We start from the raw sequence: 16,846 nt of genomic DNA on the forward strand, positions 1-16,846 counted from the left end.
ACCCCCACTTTCCCGCTGTCTGCCCCATCCTCTCTTTCTCTACCCCCACTTTCCCGCTGTCTGCCCCATCCTCTCTTTCTCTACCCCCACTTTCCCGCTGTCTGCCCCATGCTCTCTTTCTCTACCCCCACTTTCCCGCTGTCTGCCCCATGCTCTCTTTCTCTCTACCCCCACTTTCCTGCTGTCTGCCCCATGCTCTCTTTCTCTCTACCCCCACTTTCCCGCTGTCTGCCCCATCCTCTCTTTCTCTCTACCCCCACTTCCCTGCTGTCTGCCTCATCCTCTCTTTCTCTACCCCCACTTTCCCGCTGTCTGCCTCATCCTCTCTTTCTCTCTACCCCCACTTTCCAGCTGTCTGCCTCATCCTCTCTTTCTCTCTACCCCCACTTTCCCGTTGTCTGCCCCATGCTCTCTTTCTCTCTACCCCCACTTTCCCGCTGTCTGCCCCATCCTCTCTTTCTCTATCCCCACTTTCCCGCTGTCTGCCCCATGCCCTCTTTCTCTACCCCCACTTTCCAGCTGTCTGCCTCATCCTCTTTCTCTACCCCCACTTTCCTGCTGTCTGCCCAATCCTCTCTTTCTCTACCCCCACTTTCCAGCTGTCTGCCCCATGCTCTCTTTCTCTCTACCCCCACTTTCCCGCTGTCTGCCCCATCCTCTCTTTCTCTATCCCCACTTTCCCGCTGTCTGCCCCATGCTCTCTTTCTCTCTACCCCCACTTTCCCGCTGTCTGCCCAATCCTCTTTCTCTACCCCCACTTTCCAGCTGTCTGCCTCATCCTCTTTCTCTACCCCCACTTTCCTGCTGTCTGCCCAATCCTCTCTTTCTCTACCCCCACTTTCCAGCTGTCTGCCCCATGCTCTCTTTCTCTCTACCCCCACTTACCTGTTGTCTGCCCCATCCTCACTTTCTCTACCCCCACTTACCTGTTGTCTGCCCCATCCTCTCTTTCTCTCTACCCCCACTTACCTGTTGTCTGCCCCATCCTCTCTTTCTCTCTACCCCCACTTACCCGTTGTCTGCCCCATCCTCTTTCTCTCTACCCCCACTTTCCCGCTGTCTGCCCCATGCTCTCTTTCTCTACCCCCACTTTCCCGCTGTCTGCCCCATGCTCTCTTTCTCTCTACCCCCACTTTCCTGCTGTCTGCCCCATCCTCACTTTCTCTACCCCCACTTACCTGTTGTCTGCCCCATCCTCTTTCTCTTTTTCTCTGCCTCATACCCCCACTTTCCAGCTGTCTGCCTCATCCTCTCTTTCTCTCTACCCCCACTTTCCCGTTGTCTGCCCCATGCTCTCTTTCTCTCTACCCCCACTTTCCCGCTGTCTGCCCCATCCTCTCTTTCTCTCTACCCCCACTTTCCCGCTGTCTGCCTCATCCTCTCTTTCTCTACCCCCACTTTCCCGCTGTCTGCCTCATCCTCTCTTTCTCTACCCCCACTTTCCTGCTGTCTGCCTCATCCTCTCTTTCTCTCTACCCCCACTTTCCAGCTGTCTGCCCCATGCTCTCTTTCTCTCTACCCCCACTTACCTGTTGTCTGCCCCATCCTCACTTTCTCTACCCCCACTTACCTGTTGTCTGCCCCATCCTCACTTTCTCTACCCCCACTTACCTGTTGTCTGCCCCATCCTCACTTTCTCTACCCCCACTTACCTGTTGTCTGCCCATCCTCTCTTTCTCTCTACCCCCACTTTCCCGCTGTCTGCCTCATCCTCTCTTTCTCTACCCCCCCACTTTCCTGCTGTCTGCCTCATCGTCTCTTTCTCTCTACCCCCACTTTCCCGCTGTCTGCCTCATCCTCTCTTTCTCTACCCCCACTTTCCCGCTGTCTGCCTCATCCTCTCTTTCTCTCTACCCCCACTTTCCCGTTGTCTGCCCAATCCTCTCTTTCTCTACCCCCACTTTCCGCTGTCTGCCCCATGCTCTCTTTCTCTCTACCCCCACTTTCCTGCTGTCTGCCCAATGCTCTCTTTCTCTCTACCCCCACTTTCCCGCTGTCTGCCCCATCCTCTCTTTCTCTCTACCCCCACTTTCCTGCTGTCTGCCCCATGCTCTCTTTCTCTCTACCCCCACTTTCCCGCTGTCTGCCCCATCCTCTCTTTCTCTAACCTCACTTTCCCGCTGTCTGCCCCATCCTCTCTTTCTCTAACCTCACTTTCCCGCTGTCTGCCCCATCCTCTCTTTCTCTACCCCCACTTTCCCGCTGTCTGCCCCATCCTCTCTTTCTCTCTACCCCCACTTTCCCGTTGTCTGCCCAATCCTCTCTTTCTCTACCCCCACTTTCCCGCTGTCTGCCCCATCCTCTCTTTCTCTCTACCCCCACTTTCCCGCTGTCTGCCCCATCCTCTCTTTCTCTACCCCCACTTTCCCGCTGTCTGCCCCATGCTCTCTTTCTCTCTACCCCCACTTTCCCGCTGTCTGCCCCATGCTCTCTTTCTCTCTACCCCCACTTTCCCGCTGTCTGCCCCATGCTCTCTTTCTCTCTACCCCCACTTTCCCGCTGTCTGCCTCATCCTCTCTTTCTCTCTACCCCCACTTTCTCTCTACCCCCACTTTCCCACTGTCTGCCCCATCCTCTCTTTCTCTCTACCCCCACTTTCCCGCTGTCTGCCCCATCCTCTCTTTCTCTCTACCCCCACTTTCCCGCTGTCTGCCCCATCCTCTCTTTCTCTCTACCCCCACTTTCCCACTGTCTGCCTCATCCTCTCTTTCTTTACCCCCACTGTCTGCCCCATCATCTCTTTCTCTACCCCCACTTTCCCACTGTCTGCCTCATCCTCTCTTTCTTTACCCCCACTGTCTGCCTCATCCTCTCTTTCTCTCTACCCCCACTTTCCCTCTGTCTGCCCCATCCTCGCTTTCTCTACCCCCACTTTCCCACTGTCTGCCTCATCCTCTCTTTCTTTACCCCCACTTTCCCACTGTCTGCCTCATCCTCTCTTTCTTTACCCCCACTTTCCCACTGTCTGCCTCATCCTCTCTTTCTTTACCCCCACTTTCCCGCTGTCTGCCTCATCCTCTCTTTCTCTCTATCCCCACTTTCCCGCTGTCTGCCTCATCCTCTCTTTCTCTCTACCCCCACTTTCCCACTGTCTGCCTCATCCTCTCTTTCTCTCTATCCCCACTTTCCCGCTGTCTGCCTCATCCTCTCTTTCTCTACCCCCACTTTCCCGCTGTCTGCCTCATCCTCTCTTTCTCTCTACCCCCACTTTCCAGCTGTCTGCCTCATCCTCTCTTTCTCTCTACCCCCACTTTCCCGTTGTCTGCCCAATCCTCTCTTTCTCTACCCCCACTTTCCCCCTGTCTGCCCCATCCTCTCTTTCTCTACCCCCACTTTCCCGCTGTCTGCCCCATCCTCTCTTTCTCTACCCCCACTTTCCCGCTGTCTGCCCCATGCTCTCTTTCTCTACCCCCACTTTCCCGCTGTCTGCCCCATGCTCTCTTTCTCTCTACCCCCACTTTCCCGCTGTCTGCCCCATGCTCTCTTTCTCTCTACCCCCACTTTCCCGCTGTCTGCCTCATCCTCTCTTTCTCTACCCCCACTTTCCCGCTGTCTGCCTCATCCTCTCTTTCTCTCTACCCCCACTTTCCAGCTGTCTGCCTCATCCTCTCTTTCTCTCTACCCCCACTTTCCCGTTGTCTGCCCAATCCTCTCTTTCTCTACCCCCACTTTCCCGCTGTCTGCCCCATCCTCTCTTTCTCTACCCCCACTTTCCCGCTGTCTGCCCCATCCTCTCTTTCTCTACCCCCACTTTCCCGCTGTCTGCCCCATGCTCTCTTTCTCTACCCCCACTTTCCCGGTGTCTGCCCCATGCTCTCTTTCTCTCTACCCCCACTTTCCCGCTGTCTGCCCCATGCTCTCTTTCTCTCTACCCCCACTTTCCCGCTGTCTGCCTCATCCTCTCTTTCTCTCTACCCCCACTTTCCAGCTGTCTGCCTCATCCTCTCTTTCTCTCTACCCCCACTTTCCCGTTGTCTGCCCAATCCTCTCTTTCTCTACCCCCACTTTCCCGCTGTCTGCCCCATGCTCTCTTTCTCTCTACCCCCACTTTCCTGCTGTCTGCCCCATGCTCTCTTTCTCTCTACCCCCACTTTCCTGCTGTCTGCCCCATGCTCTCTTTCTCTCTACCCCCACTTTCCCGCTGTCTGCCCCATGCTCTCTTTCTCTATCCCCACTTTCCCGCTGTCTGCCCCATGCTCTCTTTCTCTCTACCCCCACTTTCCTGCTGTCTGCCCCATGCTCTCTTTCTCTCTACCCCCACTTTCCCGCTGTCTGCCCAATCCTCTTTCTCTACCCCCACTTTCCAGCTGTCTGCCTCATCCTCTTTCTCTACCCCCACTTTCCTGCTGTCTGCCCAATCCTCTCTTTCTCTACCCCCACTTTCCAGCTGTCTGCCCCATGCTCTCTTTCTCTCTACCCCCACTTACCTGTTGTCTGCCCCATCCTCACTTTCTCTACCCCCACTTACCTGTTGTCTGCCCCATCCTCTCTTTCTCTCTACCCCCACTTACCTGTTGTCTGCCCCATCCTCTCTTTCTCTCTACCCCCACTTACCCGTTGTCTGCCCCATCCTCTTTCTCTCTACCCCCACTTTCCCGCTGTCTGCCCCATCCTCTTTCTCTCTACCCCCACTTTCCCGCTGTCTGCCCCATGCTCTCTTTCTCTACCCCCACTTTCCCGCTGTCTGCCCCATGCTCTCTTTCTCTCTACCCCCACTTTCCTGCTGTCTGCCCCATCCTCACTTTCTCTACCCCCACTTACCTGTTGTCTGCCCCATCCTCTCTTTCTCTCTACCCCCACTTTCCCGCTGTCTGCCCCATCCTCTCTTTCTCTCTACCCCCACTTTCCCGCTGTCTGCCTCATCCTCTCTTTCTCTACCCCCACTTTCCCGCTGTCTGCCTCATCCTCTCTTTCTCTCTACCCCCACTTTCCAGCTGTCTGCCTCATCCTCTCTTTCTCTCTACCCCCACTTTCCCGTTGTCTGCCCCATGCTCTCTTTCTCTCTACCCCCACTTTCCCGCTGTCTGCCCCATCCTCTCTTTCTCTCTACCCCCAGTTTCCCGCTGTCTGCCTCATCCTCTCTTTCTCTACCCCCACTTTCCCGCTGTCTGCCTCATCCTCTCTTTCTCTACCCCCACTTTCCTGCTGTCTGCCTCATCCTCTCTTTCTCTCTACCCCCACTTTCCTGCTGTCTGCCTCATCCTCTCTTTCTCTCTACCCCCACTTTCCCGCTGTCTGCCTCATCCTCTCTTTCTCTACCCCCACTTTCCTGCTGTCTGCCTCATCGTCTCTTTCTCTCTACCCCCACTTTCCCGCTGTCTGCCTCATCCTCTCTTTCTCTACCCCCACTTTCCCGCTGTCTGCCTCATCCTCTCTTTCTCTCTACCCCCACTTTCCCGTTGTCTGCCCAATCCTCTCTTTCTCTACCCCCACTTTCCCGCTGTCTGCCCCATGCTCTCTTTCTCTCTACCCCCACTTTCCTGCTGTCTGCCCAATGCTCTCTTTCTCTCTACCCCCACTTTCCCGCTGTCTGCCCCATCCTCTCTTTCTCTCTACCCCCACTTTCCTGCTGTCTGCCCCATGCTCTCTTTCTCTCTACCCCCACTTTCCCGCTGTCTGCCCCATCCTCTCTTTCTCTAACCTCACTTTCCTGCTGTCTGCCCCATCCTCTCTTTCTCTATCCCCACTTTCCCGCTGTCTGCCCCATGCTCTCTTTCTCTACCCCCACTTTCCCGCTGTCTGCCTCATCCTCTCTTTCTCTCTACCCCCACTTTCCCGCTGTCTGCCTCATCCTCTCTTTCTCTACCCCCACTTTCCCGCTGTCTGCCTCATACTCTCTTTCTCTCTACCCCCACTTTCCCGTTGTCTGCCCAATCCTCTCTTTCTCTACCCCCACTTTCCCGCTGTCTGCCCCATCCTCTCTTTCTCTACCCCCACTTTCCCGCTGTCTGCCCCATCCTCTCTTTCTCTCTACCCCCACTTTCCCGTTGTCTGCCCAATCCTCTCTTTCTCTACCCCCACTTTCCCGCTGTCTGCCCCATCCTCTCTTTCTCTCTACCCCCACTTTCCCGCTGTCTGCCCCATCCTCTCTTTCTCTACCCCCACTTTCCCGCTGTCTGCCCCATGCTCTCTTTCTCTCTACCCCCACTTTCCCGCTGTCTGCCCCATGCTCTCTTTCTCTCTACCCCCACTTTCCCGCTGTCTGCCCCATGCTCTCTTTCTCTCTACCCCCACTTTCCCGCTGTCTGCCTCATCCTCTCTTTCTCTCTACCCCCACTTTCTCTCTACCCCCACTTTCCCACTGTCTGCCCCATCCTCTCTTTCTCTCTACCCCCACTTTCCCGCTGTCTGCCCCATCCTCTCTTTCTCTCTACCCCCACTTTCCCGCTGTCTGCCCCATCCTCTCTTTCTCTCTACCCCCACTTTCCCACTGTCTGCCTCATCCTCTCTTTCTTTACCCCCACTGTCTGCCCCATCATCTCTTTCTCTACCCCCACTTTCCCACTGTCTGCCTCATCCTCTCTTTCTTTACCCCCACTGTCTGCCTCATCCTCTCTTTCTCTCTACCCCCACTTTCCCTCTGTCTGCCCCATCCTCGCTTTCTCTACCCCCACTTTCCCACTGTCTGCCTCATCCTCTCTTTCTTTACCCCCACTTTCCCACTGTCTGCCTCATCCTCTCTTTCTTTACCCCCACTTTCCCACTGTCTGCCTCATCCTCTCTTTCTTTACCCCCACTTTCCCGCTGTCTGCCTCATCCTCTCTTTCTCTCTATCCCCACTTTCCCGCTGTCTGCCTCATCCTCTCTTTCTCTCTACCCCCACTTTCCCACTGTCTGCCTCATCCTCTCTTTCTCTCTATCCCCACTTTCCCACTGTCTGCCTCATCCTCTCTTTCTCTCTACCCCCACTTTCCCGCTGTCTGCCTCATCCTCTCTTTCTCCCCTCTTGCCTCTTTCATTCTGGCTCTGTTTTTCTGTTTGTTTTGTCATTTTTCCCTCATCCAAAGCTATAAATGGGAATAATAAAATCACAGTCCTGCTGAGAAGTAATCTAATTTTCCCTTCACTCGCCCTCGACTTCTCTCCTCCTCTTTCCCCTTTTTATTCACAATCTCGTGCTCTGCATCTCTCACCCCCCCATTTTTCTCTCTTCCTACATTATTTCTTGATCAGTTTCAGGCGGCTCGGAGGGTCTTTGCCTCTAAATGATTGAAGCGAATGGAAAAACACATCACCGGGGAGCTGGACCTATTTAATTTCCTCACTAAGCCCTGAAACAGCAGAGTATAACCCAATTCCTGCAATGGAAAATCACAATCACATCACAAGTGTAGACATGCAATGTAGGCGCAGGGTTGAAACTGAAGGCAGGTTCATTCAATGAAATGGACCTCCCCTCACTACCTCTACCTGCCAGTCTCAAAGCATCTCTCCTCCTTGGGGTGGTCCAGTCAGATGTTCCCATACCCCTATGCCCTGTTCTGGGTTGTGTGGTGTGCAAACAGACAGATGGTCAAACAGACTGGTATGTTCTCACTGCAGGGCCTTGGATCTCAGACAATGGGCTTCAGTCTCAGCCCAGAGACTGGGAAACCAAACAAAGAAGGGAAAGGGAGAAGAAAACAACCCAAAGAGGACAACTTTTTGAAGTGCTGTTTTCAAAGGGCTGTGGCTATGTATTGTTGGAGAGGGTTTGTTTGTACAATCGCACGCTATAGCGCATGTGTCAAAGTCTTTCCACGGAGGGCTGAGTGTCTGCGAGTTTTCGCTCCTCCCTTGTATTTGATTGTTGAAATAAAGTCACTGATTAGAGCAGCACTACCTCCCCTACTATACAGTGACTTTGGCAATAGGATGTTCTAGTTCTATTCAAGACTAACGTGGTTCTATTCATCTTTGTCCTCCCTCTCAGGTACCACATGTCTGGTGGCCCTGCTGTCTGATAAAGAGTTGACGGTGGCGAACGTTGGCGACTCGCGCGGCGTGCTCTGTGACAAAGATGGCAATGCCATCGCCCTGTCACATGATCACAAGCCCTACCAGCTCAAAGAACGCAAGAGGATCAAGAAGGCTGGTGAGCAAAAGGATATGCCTTAATAACTGGTTTAGGATCAGTTCTCTCCACCACTAGCCCTAATCTTAAACATTTATACAGTTGAAGTTGGAAGTTTACATACACCTATAGCCAAATACATTTAAACTCAGTTTCTCACAATTCCTGACATTTAGTCTTAGTAAAAATTCCCTGTCTTAGGTCAGGTAGGATTACCACTTTATTTTAAGAATGTGAAATGTCAGAATAGAAGAGAGAATGATTTGATTTATTTCAGCTTTTATTTCTTTCATCACATTCCCAGTGGGTCAGAAGTGTACATACACTCAATTAGTATTTGGTAGCATTGCCTTTAAATTGTTTAACTTGGATCAAATGTTTTGGGTAGCCTTCCAAAAGCTTCCCACAATAAGTTGGGTGAATTTTGGCCCATTCCTCCTGACAGAGCTGGTGTAACTGAGTCAGGTTTGTAGGCCTCCTTGCTCGCACATGCTTTTTCAGTTCTGCCCTCACATTTTCTATAGGATGGAGGTCAGGGCTTTGTGATGGCCACTCTAATACCTTGACTTTGTCCTTAAGCCATTTTGCAACAACTTTGCTTGGGGTCATTGTCCATTTGGAAGACCCATTTGCGACCAAGCTTTAACTTCCTGACTGATGTCTTGAGATGTTGCTTCAATATATCCACATAATTGTCTTCCCTCATGATGCCATCTGTTTTGTGAAGTGCACCAGTCCCTCCTGCAGCAAAGCACCCAACATGATGCTGCCACCCCTGTGCTTCACAGTTGAGATGGTGTTCTTCGGCTTGCAAGCATCCCCCTTTTTCCTCCAAACATAACGATGGTCATTAGGGCCAAACAGTTCTATTTTTGTTTCATCAGACCAGAGGACATTTCTCCAAAAAGTACGATCTTTGTCTCCATGTGCAGTTGCAAACTGTAGTGTGGCTTTTTTTATGGCGGTTTTGGAGCAGTGGCTTCTTCCTTGCTGAGTGGCCTTTCAGGTTATGTTGATATAGGACTCATTTTACTGTGGATATAGATACTTTTGTACATGTTTCCTCCAGCATCTTCACAAGGTCCTTTGCTGATGTTCTGGGATTGATTTGCACTTTTCGCACCAAAGTACGTTCATCTCTAGGAGACTGAACGCGTCTCCTTCCTAAGCGGTATGACAGCTGTGTGGTCCCATGGTGTTTATACTTGCGTACTATTGTTTGTACAGATGAACGTGGTACCTTCAGGCGTTTGGAAATTGTTTCCAAGGATGAATCAGACTTGTGGAGGTCTACCATTTTGTGGAGGTCTTGGCTGATTTCTTTTGATTTTCCCATGATGTCAAGCAAAGATACACAGAGTTTGAAGGTGAGGCTTTGAAATACATCCACAGGTACACCTCCAATTGACTCAAATGATGTCAATTAGCCTATCAGAAGCTTCTAAAGCCATGACATCATTGTCTGGAATTTTCCAAGCTGTTTAAAGGCACAGTCAACTTAGTGTATGTAAACTTTTGACCCACTAGAATTGTGATACAGTGAATTATATGTGAAATAATCTGTCTGTAAACAATTGTTGGAAAAATTACTTGTCATGCACAAAGTAGGTGTCCTAACCGACTTACCAAAACTATAGTTTGTTAACAAGAAATATGAGTGTTTAAAAAACGAGTTTTAACTGTAGAGGAAACTACACAACTATCCCTGGTTCAGATGTTATAGTGTAGCTATACTGAGGGGTAAACCATGCCTCTGCCAAATGAAATTACAAATATATATATCAGGAGCAGTATCCATGACTACTCCCACCACCTTGATCTCCGATTATTATGTTAACGTTTCCTTGATGACATCATAGCTTTATATAGATCAGGGGGGCCAGTAAGTGAGGAATGGAATGCACTCCTCAAGAGAACCCCCAAAAATGTCTACAGAGCCCATTGGCCTGTGATGTAATTATAATTGTATACTGTTTCATGTTCTCCTTCATGTGAAAGTGATTTTGATGGAATTGAGCCTTTAGTCAAAGGAGTAACAAATCAAGTAGGACACACTGTTGTTATTTGTGGCTGTCCATAGCTCACCATCGCCATCTACAGGTTGGTAGTGGAGCTGCAAATAAGTCATGACCGCAAATGACACACAAACTGGGTAAACTAGTTGGCTAGCAGTTTCCAGTAACTGACCTAAGTAACTATGTGTAAGTAAGTGTAAAATCAGTGGTCATAAGTTCACACCAGCTTCCATGACTGTTTACAACATCTGCTCTGTCATTATTATTACTTGGGTCTCCCATGTGGTGCAGCGGTCTAAGTCACTTCATCTCAGTGCTACAGGCCTCATTGTAGACCCTGGTTCGATTCCAGGCTGTATCACAACCAGCCGTGATTGGGAGTCCCATAGTGCAGCGCACAATTGACCCAACGTCGTTAGGGTTTGGCCGGGGTAGGCTGTCATTGTAAATAATAATTTGTTCTTAACTGACTTGCCTAGTTAAATAAAGATCAAATAAAATATTATGACGGTTTTTATATAGCTATTATGATGCAGGGTTCAAGGATAACCCTGTGTTTCCCTCCCGTTGAGTATGGCTTCCAAGTAAAGCCTTTCATCCAGTGTGTTACTGTGTGATTCCTCTTCATGGGTAATTCTCTAGTAACCTGGCTCGGGGCTCTGGCAGTGGGAGAGAATGCAAACATACAGAGACACACACAGGCAGGGCAGCGCAGACCTCTCCTGAATACTGTTTATTTTTCTGCTTTACCTTTGAACTTCAGTACTGTATGTGAACTGTGTCCAATATAAACCATTGTGTTATTGAAAAGATGTGAAACCAAAGAAAATACATTTTGTGCGCTGATCCGTTTATCCCCCCTTCACTTGAATGGCTTCATACTGTAGTTGATAAACATTCATGGATCTGCTCATGGTCTTAGGAACACAAAAAATGTGTTTTATCTCTTCATCTGCTGTAACTAAAAGCCATTGGTTTCTCCTCTCTGTCCTCCCTTTCGCTCCCCATCCTCCCCCCTCCAGGTGGCTTCATCAGTTTCAACGGTTCGTGGCGTGTTCAGGGCGTCCTGGCAATGTCTCGTTCGCTGGGCGACTACCCTCTGAAGAACCTGAATGTTGTCATCCCCAACCCCGACATCATGACCTTTGACCTAGATAAGCTGCAGCCAGAGTTTATGATCCTGGCGTCGGACGGGCTGTGGGACGCATTCAGCAACGAGGAGGCCGTTCGCTTCATCAAAGAGCGCCTCGACGAACCCCACTTTGGCGCCAAGAGCATCGTCCTGCAGTCTTTCTACCGCGGGTGCCCGGACAACATAACCGTCATGGTGGTCAAGTTCAAAGGTGCCGGTGGCAAGGCCGCAGAGCAGTAGACCTACTGATACATCCAAATGAGAGATCTATATTATATATGAATATATATGTATGTGTGTGCATAGGTTTAAAAGAAAAGCGAAAACAAGCCGGCAGTTTTTGGAGTGAGAACTGTTTGTATTGAAGATATTTACAGAAATTAGCCATTCGCCACCATGATGCAAACACTTAAATGTACACCTACAAATTCACTCACACTCTCGAACAGTCACTTGTTACGTTTTTTTCTTCAATCCACATTACGTATCATTAATGTTTTTTAGTAATTTTTTAAGCAGTCATCCTCCAGGCCCTACACTGTGTTACTATTTTGCAGAAGAGGTACACCAAGATATCAACATAATTTGAAGTCGAGACCAAGTTGCAGTGATTTGTACATCACTGAAAAAACCTTTATCAGCAGATATCATCTGATTTGGTGCTTACATACATCAGAGCACCTGTAACTGAACACCTGTTTGGTTAGCCGGAGGGGCTAAATAGTTAGGGGGGGGGGGGGGGCAGCAGCAATCAAACAGACAGTGACTGATTTGATTAAGATGGCATTAGGAGATGCATGCTCTGCGGTCCTCAACAACGGACTGTTGCCTGCATGAGTGTACCATGTCAAATCACATTCAGTTTGATTCTTCACTGTCACCCCTTGATTTCTAACGTTGATCTGTCGTTCTAAACATTGGCCATCTTGTCTGTCGGCTCCATAGACATTTAAACCTGTCAGCTCCCTAGCGCCATGTTGATTTTTGACCTGCAGTTGAGTACCCCAAATGACTGCACTGAGAATTGCAACTGTATTTTGAAGTTCTGTAGTTTATTGGTACTAAATATAATAGATATCGTTCCTCATTCATGCAGACTACTAATGATGTCATCTATGCCTGTCTGTCGACAACGATCTGTGGTCATCCGTCTGCCCAGAATACATTTCTTTAACTCTAATCCCATGTTAACCCTGATCTGGGAATCACTTTGACACTAGTTGCACAAATGTTTGCACCGTGCTGTTATTATTGTTATGCCTGTCTTTTTTCATTAATTATACAAGTTGATTTTCACATGCGTGGTGGCATTCTACTGTTTGAATACCCGACACGTCTTTATTCTGATCATTGGCAGCCGATTGTCTTTCTGAAGTTGGGTTTAGTTCTATGGACTCATGCTCCCTCGACATCAGGGACTGTCACTGTCTGTCATATAGTACAGCTTACTTTAAGTTTATTTCTGTAAACTGACAGACTCAAAACGTAATATGAAGCCTTTGAATGAAATATTTACCTGTTGCCTTATTTTTTTTAATATACATTTCCTCATGAATTTGTTGCCAAAACTAACTCCTTGGTTTGTTATGTTCGTTAAACATGCACATCGCATGTAGATATATCTCACGTGTAGAATACCATCACAGATGTCTCCGTGAGACAAGGAAGTGTGACATGAATGTACATACAGTGCCTTTGGAAAGTATTCAGACTCCTTGACTTTTTCTACAAATTGTTACGGTACAGCTTTATTCTAAAATTGATTAAACAAATAAAATTCCTCACACAATACCCCATAATAAAGGAAAAACAGAAATACCTTATTTACATAAGTATTCAGACCCTTTGCTATGAGACTCGAAATTGAGCTCGGGTGCATCCTGTTAACATTGATCATCCTTGGATGTTTCAACAACTTGATTGGAGTCCTCCTGTGGTAAATTCAATTGATTGGACATCATTTGGAAAGGCACACACCTGTCAATAGAAGGTCACACAGTTGTCAGAGCAAAAAACAAGCCATGAGGTTGAAGGAACTGTCCGTATAGAGCTCTGAGACAGGATTGTGTCCAGGCACAGATCTGGAGAAGGGCACCAAAAAATGTCTGCAGCATTGAAGGTCCCCAAGAACACAGTGGCTTCCATCATTCTTAAATGGAAGAAGTTTGGAACCACCAAGACTCTTCCTAGAACTGACGGCCAAGCCAAACTGTGCGATCGGGGGAGAAGGGCCTTGGTCAGGGAGGTGACCAAGAACCCTCAGGTCACTGACACTTAGGTCACTGGTTTGCCTTCCAACAGGACAACAACCGTAAGAACACAGCCAAGACAGTGCAGGAGTGGCTTCAGGACAAGTCTCTGAATGTCCTTGAGTGGCCAGAGCCAGGACTCTCTGGAGGGACCTGAAAATAGCTGTGCAACAACACTCCCCATCCAACCTGACAGAGCTTGAGAGGATCTGTAGAGAAGAATGGGAGAAACTCTCCAAATACAGGTGTGCCAAGTTTGTAGGGTCATACCCAAGAAGACTCAGTGCTGTAATCGCTGCCAAAGGTGCTTCAACAAAGTACTGAGTATAGGGTCTGAATACTTACGTGAACATTCAGTTTTTAATTTTTAATAAATTAGCACTTTTTTTAAATTAATTTTTTATAAACTTTTTTTGCTTTGTCATTATGGGGTATTGTGAGTATATTTGAGGGGGGGACAATGTAATTTTAGAATGTAACCTAAAAAAAAGTGGAACTAGTCAAGGGGTCTGAATACTTTATGAAGGCACTGTACTGTTCCCATGTTATCCTCTTCCTCCACATCTGCAATGAAGAAAGCAATGCACCAACTCTTTGGTTTATTAACAAAAGAGGTATTTTACTAGATTAGTATGTTTGTGCTTTTTCAGTTTCGAAATAATGTACAGTGGGGAGAACAAGTATTTGATACACTGACGATTTTGCAGGTTTTCCTACTTACAAAGCATGTAGAGGTCTGTAATTTTTATCATAGGTAGACTTCAACTGTGAGAGACTGAATCTAAAACAAAAATCCAGAAAATCACATTGTATGATTTCTAAGTAATTCATTTGCATTTTATTGCATAGCATAAGTATTTGATACATCAGAAAAGCAGTACTTAATATTTGGTACAGAAACCTTTGTTTGCAGTTACAGAGATCATGCGTTTCCTGTAGTTCTTGACCAGGTTTGCACACACTGCAGCAGGGATTTTGGCCCACTCCTCCATACAGACCTTCTCCAGATCCTTCAGGTTTCGGGGCTATCGCTGGGCAATACGGACTTTCAGCTCCCTCCAAAGATTTTCTATTGGGTTCAGGTCTGGAGACTGGCTAGGCCACTCTAGGACGTTGAGATGCTTCTTACGGAGCCACTCCTTAGTTGCCCTGTCTGTGTGTTTCGGGTCGTTGTCATGCTGGAAGACTCAGCCACGACCCATCTTCAATGATCTTACTGAGGGAAGGAGGTTGTTGGCCAAGATCTCGCAATACATGGCCCCATCCATCCTCCCCTCAATACGGTGCAGTCGTCCTGTCCCCTTTGCAGAAAAGCATCCCCAAAGAATGATGTTTCAACCTCCATGCTTCACGGTTGGGATGGTGTTCTTGGGGTTGTACTCATCCTTCTTCCTCCAAACACGGTGAGTGGAGTTTAGACCAAAAAGCTCTATTTTTATCTCATCAGACCACATGACCTTCTCCCATTCCTCCTCTGGATCATCCAGATGGTCATTGGCAAAGTTCAGACGGGCCTGGACATGCGCTGGCTTGAACAAGGGGACCTTGCGTGCGCTGCAGGATTTTAATCCATGACGGCGTAGTGTGTTACTAATGGTTTTCTTTGAGACTGTGGTCCCAGCTCTCTTCAGGTCATTGACCAGGTCCTGCCGTGTAGTTCTGGGCTGATCCCTCACCTTCCTCATGATCATTGATGCCCCACGAGGTGAGATCTTGCATGGAGACCCAGACAGAGGGTGATTGACCGTCATCTTGAACTTCTTCCATTTTCTAATAATTGCGCCAACAGTTGTTGCCTTCTCACCAAGCTGCTTGCCTATTGTCATGTAGCCCATCCCAGCCTTGTGCAGGTCTACAATTGTATCCCTGATGTCCTTACACAGCTCTCTGGTCTTGGCCATTGTGGAGAGGTTGGAGTCTGTTTGATTGTGTGTGTGGACAAGTGACTTTTATACAGGTAATGAGTTCAAACAGGTGCAGTTAATACAGGTAATGAGTGGAGAACAGGAGGGCTTCTTAAAGAAAAACTAACAGGTCTGTGAGAGCCGGAATTCTTACTGGTTGGTAGGTGATCAAATACTTATGTCGTGCAATAAAATGCAGATTAATTACTTAATCATACACTGTGATTTTCTTGATTTTTGTTTTAGATTCCGTCTCTCACAGTTGAAGTGTACCTATGATTAAAAAAATACAGATCTCCACATGCTTTGTAAGTAAGAAACACTGCCGATTTTGCAGGTTATCAAATACTTGTTCTCCCCACTGTATGTTACCAAATGTTTATGTGGAGTTTGTATTTGTTTTTGTTGAATTTAAGAAACTGTAAAAAATATATATATCTGTGTATTTTAAGATAAAATCAAACCGATAACAATAAAAGGATTAATGCTCATAGCACTGTCTTTCTTGGTCTTCATTCATGGGAGAGAAAAAATGATGTTGATAAGATCTATGTGATTAGTTTGAGAGATCTGCAGATATGGTATATTTCAACGACCGTGCTGGTGAGTGGCCTGAAGAAGACTGATTGGTTTGTCAATAGCACATGTTTTGTACAGTATTTTTGTTCTGAATTTGTACAGTACATGGGATACATGGTGGTAGATGTTGACTGGGTAAATCCAGGTAACGCTTTACCTTAACGTATACTTCAATTGATTTATAATGGTAAGTAAGTAGTTTATGAACTTAATTATTTGTTTTATTAATCTAATAAACTGTTAGAATACATTGATTTGTTTTTTTGATCTGACAATTCACGTGTCCTGTTTTCAGCACTTCGAACTGCATTATCTATATTAAACACAAATATAAACGCAACCATTTCAAAGATTTTGCTGAGTTACAGTTCATGTAAGGAAATCGGTCAATTGAAATAAATAAATTAGGCCCTAATCTATGGATTTCAAATGACTGGGCAGGGGAGCAGCCATGAATGGGCCTGGGAGGGCATAGGCCCACCCACTTGGGAGCAAGGCCCAGCCAACCAGAAAGAGTTTTCCCAACAAAAGGGCTTTATTACAGACAGAAATATTATTCTGCAAACCACCCCCACTTTGATGTCCTGCAGGTGAAAAAGCCAGATGTTGAGGTCCTGGGCTGGAGTGGTTACATGTGGTCTGCGGTTGTGAGGCCGGTTGGACGTACTGCCAAATGGTCTAAAACGATATTGGAGTTGGCTTATGGTAGAGAAATTAACTCATATCAAACATATCCAATCTAGAGTCGGCTTTCTATTCCGCAACAAAGCCTCCTTCACTCACGCCGCCAAACTTACCCTAGTAAAACTGACTATCCTACCGATCCTCGACTTTGGCGATGTCATCTACAAAATAGCTTCCAATACTCTACTCAGCAAACTGGATGCAGTATATCACAGTGCCATCCGTTTTGT

At 47.8% G+C, this 16,846-nt stretch overlaps 1 protein-coding gene across 1 annotated transcript in view; it reads left to right on the forward strand.

The window, feature by feature from the left end:
* The window catches only part of LOC115136858 (protein phosphatase 1L-like), a 60,614-nt gene extending 44,768 nt beyond the window's left edge, over window positions 1-15,846 (forward strand). The window contains exons 3-4 of the mRNA XM_029672708.2: window positions 7,913-8,074; window positions 11,091-15,846. Of these exons, the coding sequence (XP_029528568.1) occupies window positions 7,913-8,074; window positions 11,091-11,440 (512 nt within the window). The 3' untranslated portion in view covers window positions 11,441-15,846. The remainder of the gene's footprint in view (window positions 1-7,912; window positions 8,075-11,090) is intronic.
* Window positions 15,847-16,846: the final 1,000 nt, after the last annotated feature.

This window comes from Oncorhynchus nerka, linkage group LG11 (assembly GCF_034236695.1).
Source record: "Oncorhynchus nerka isolate Pitt River linkage group LG11, Oner_Uvic_2.0, whole genome shotgun sequence".
Lineage (NCBI taxonomy): Eukaryota > Metazoa > Chordata > Actinopteri > Salmoniformes > Salmonidae > Oncorhynchus > Oncorhynchus nerka.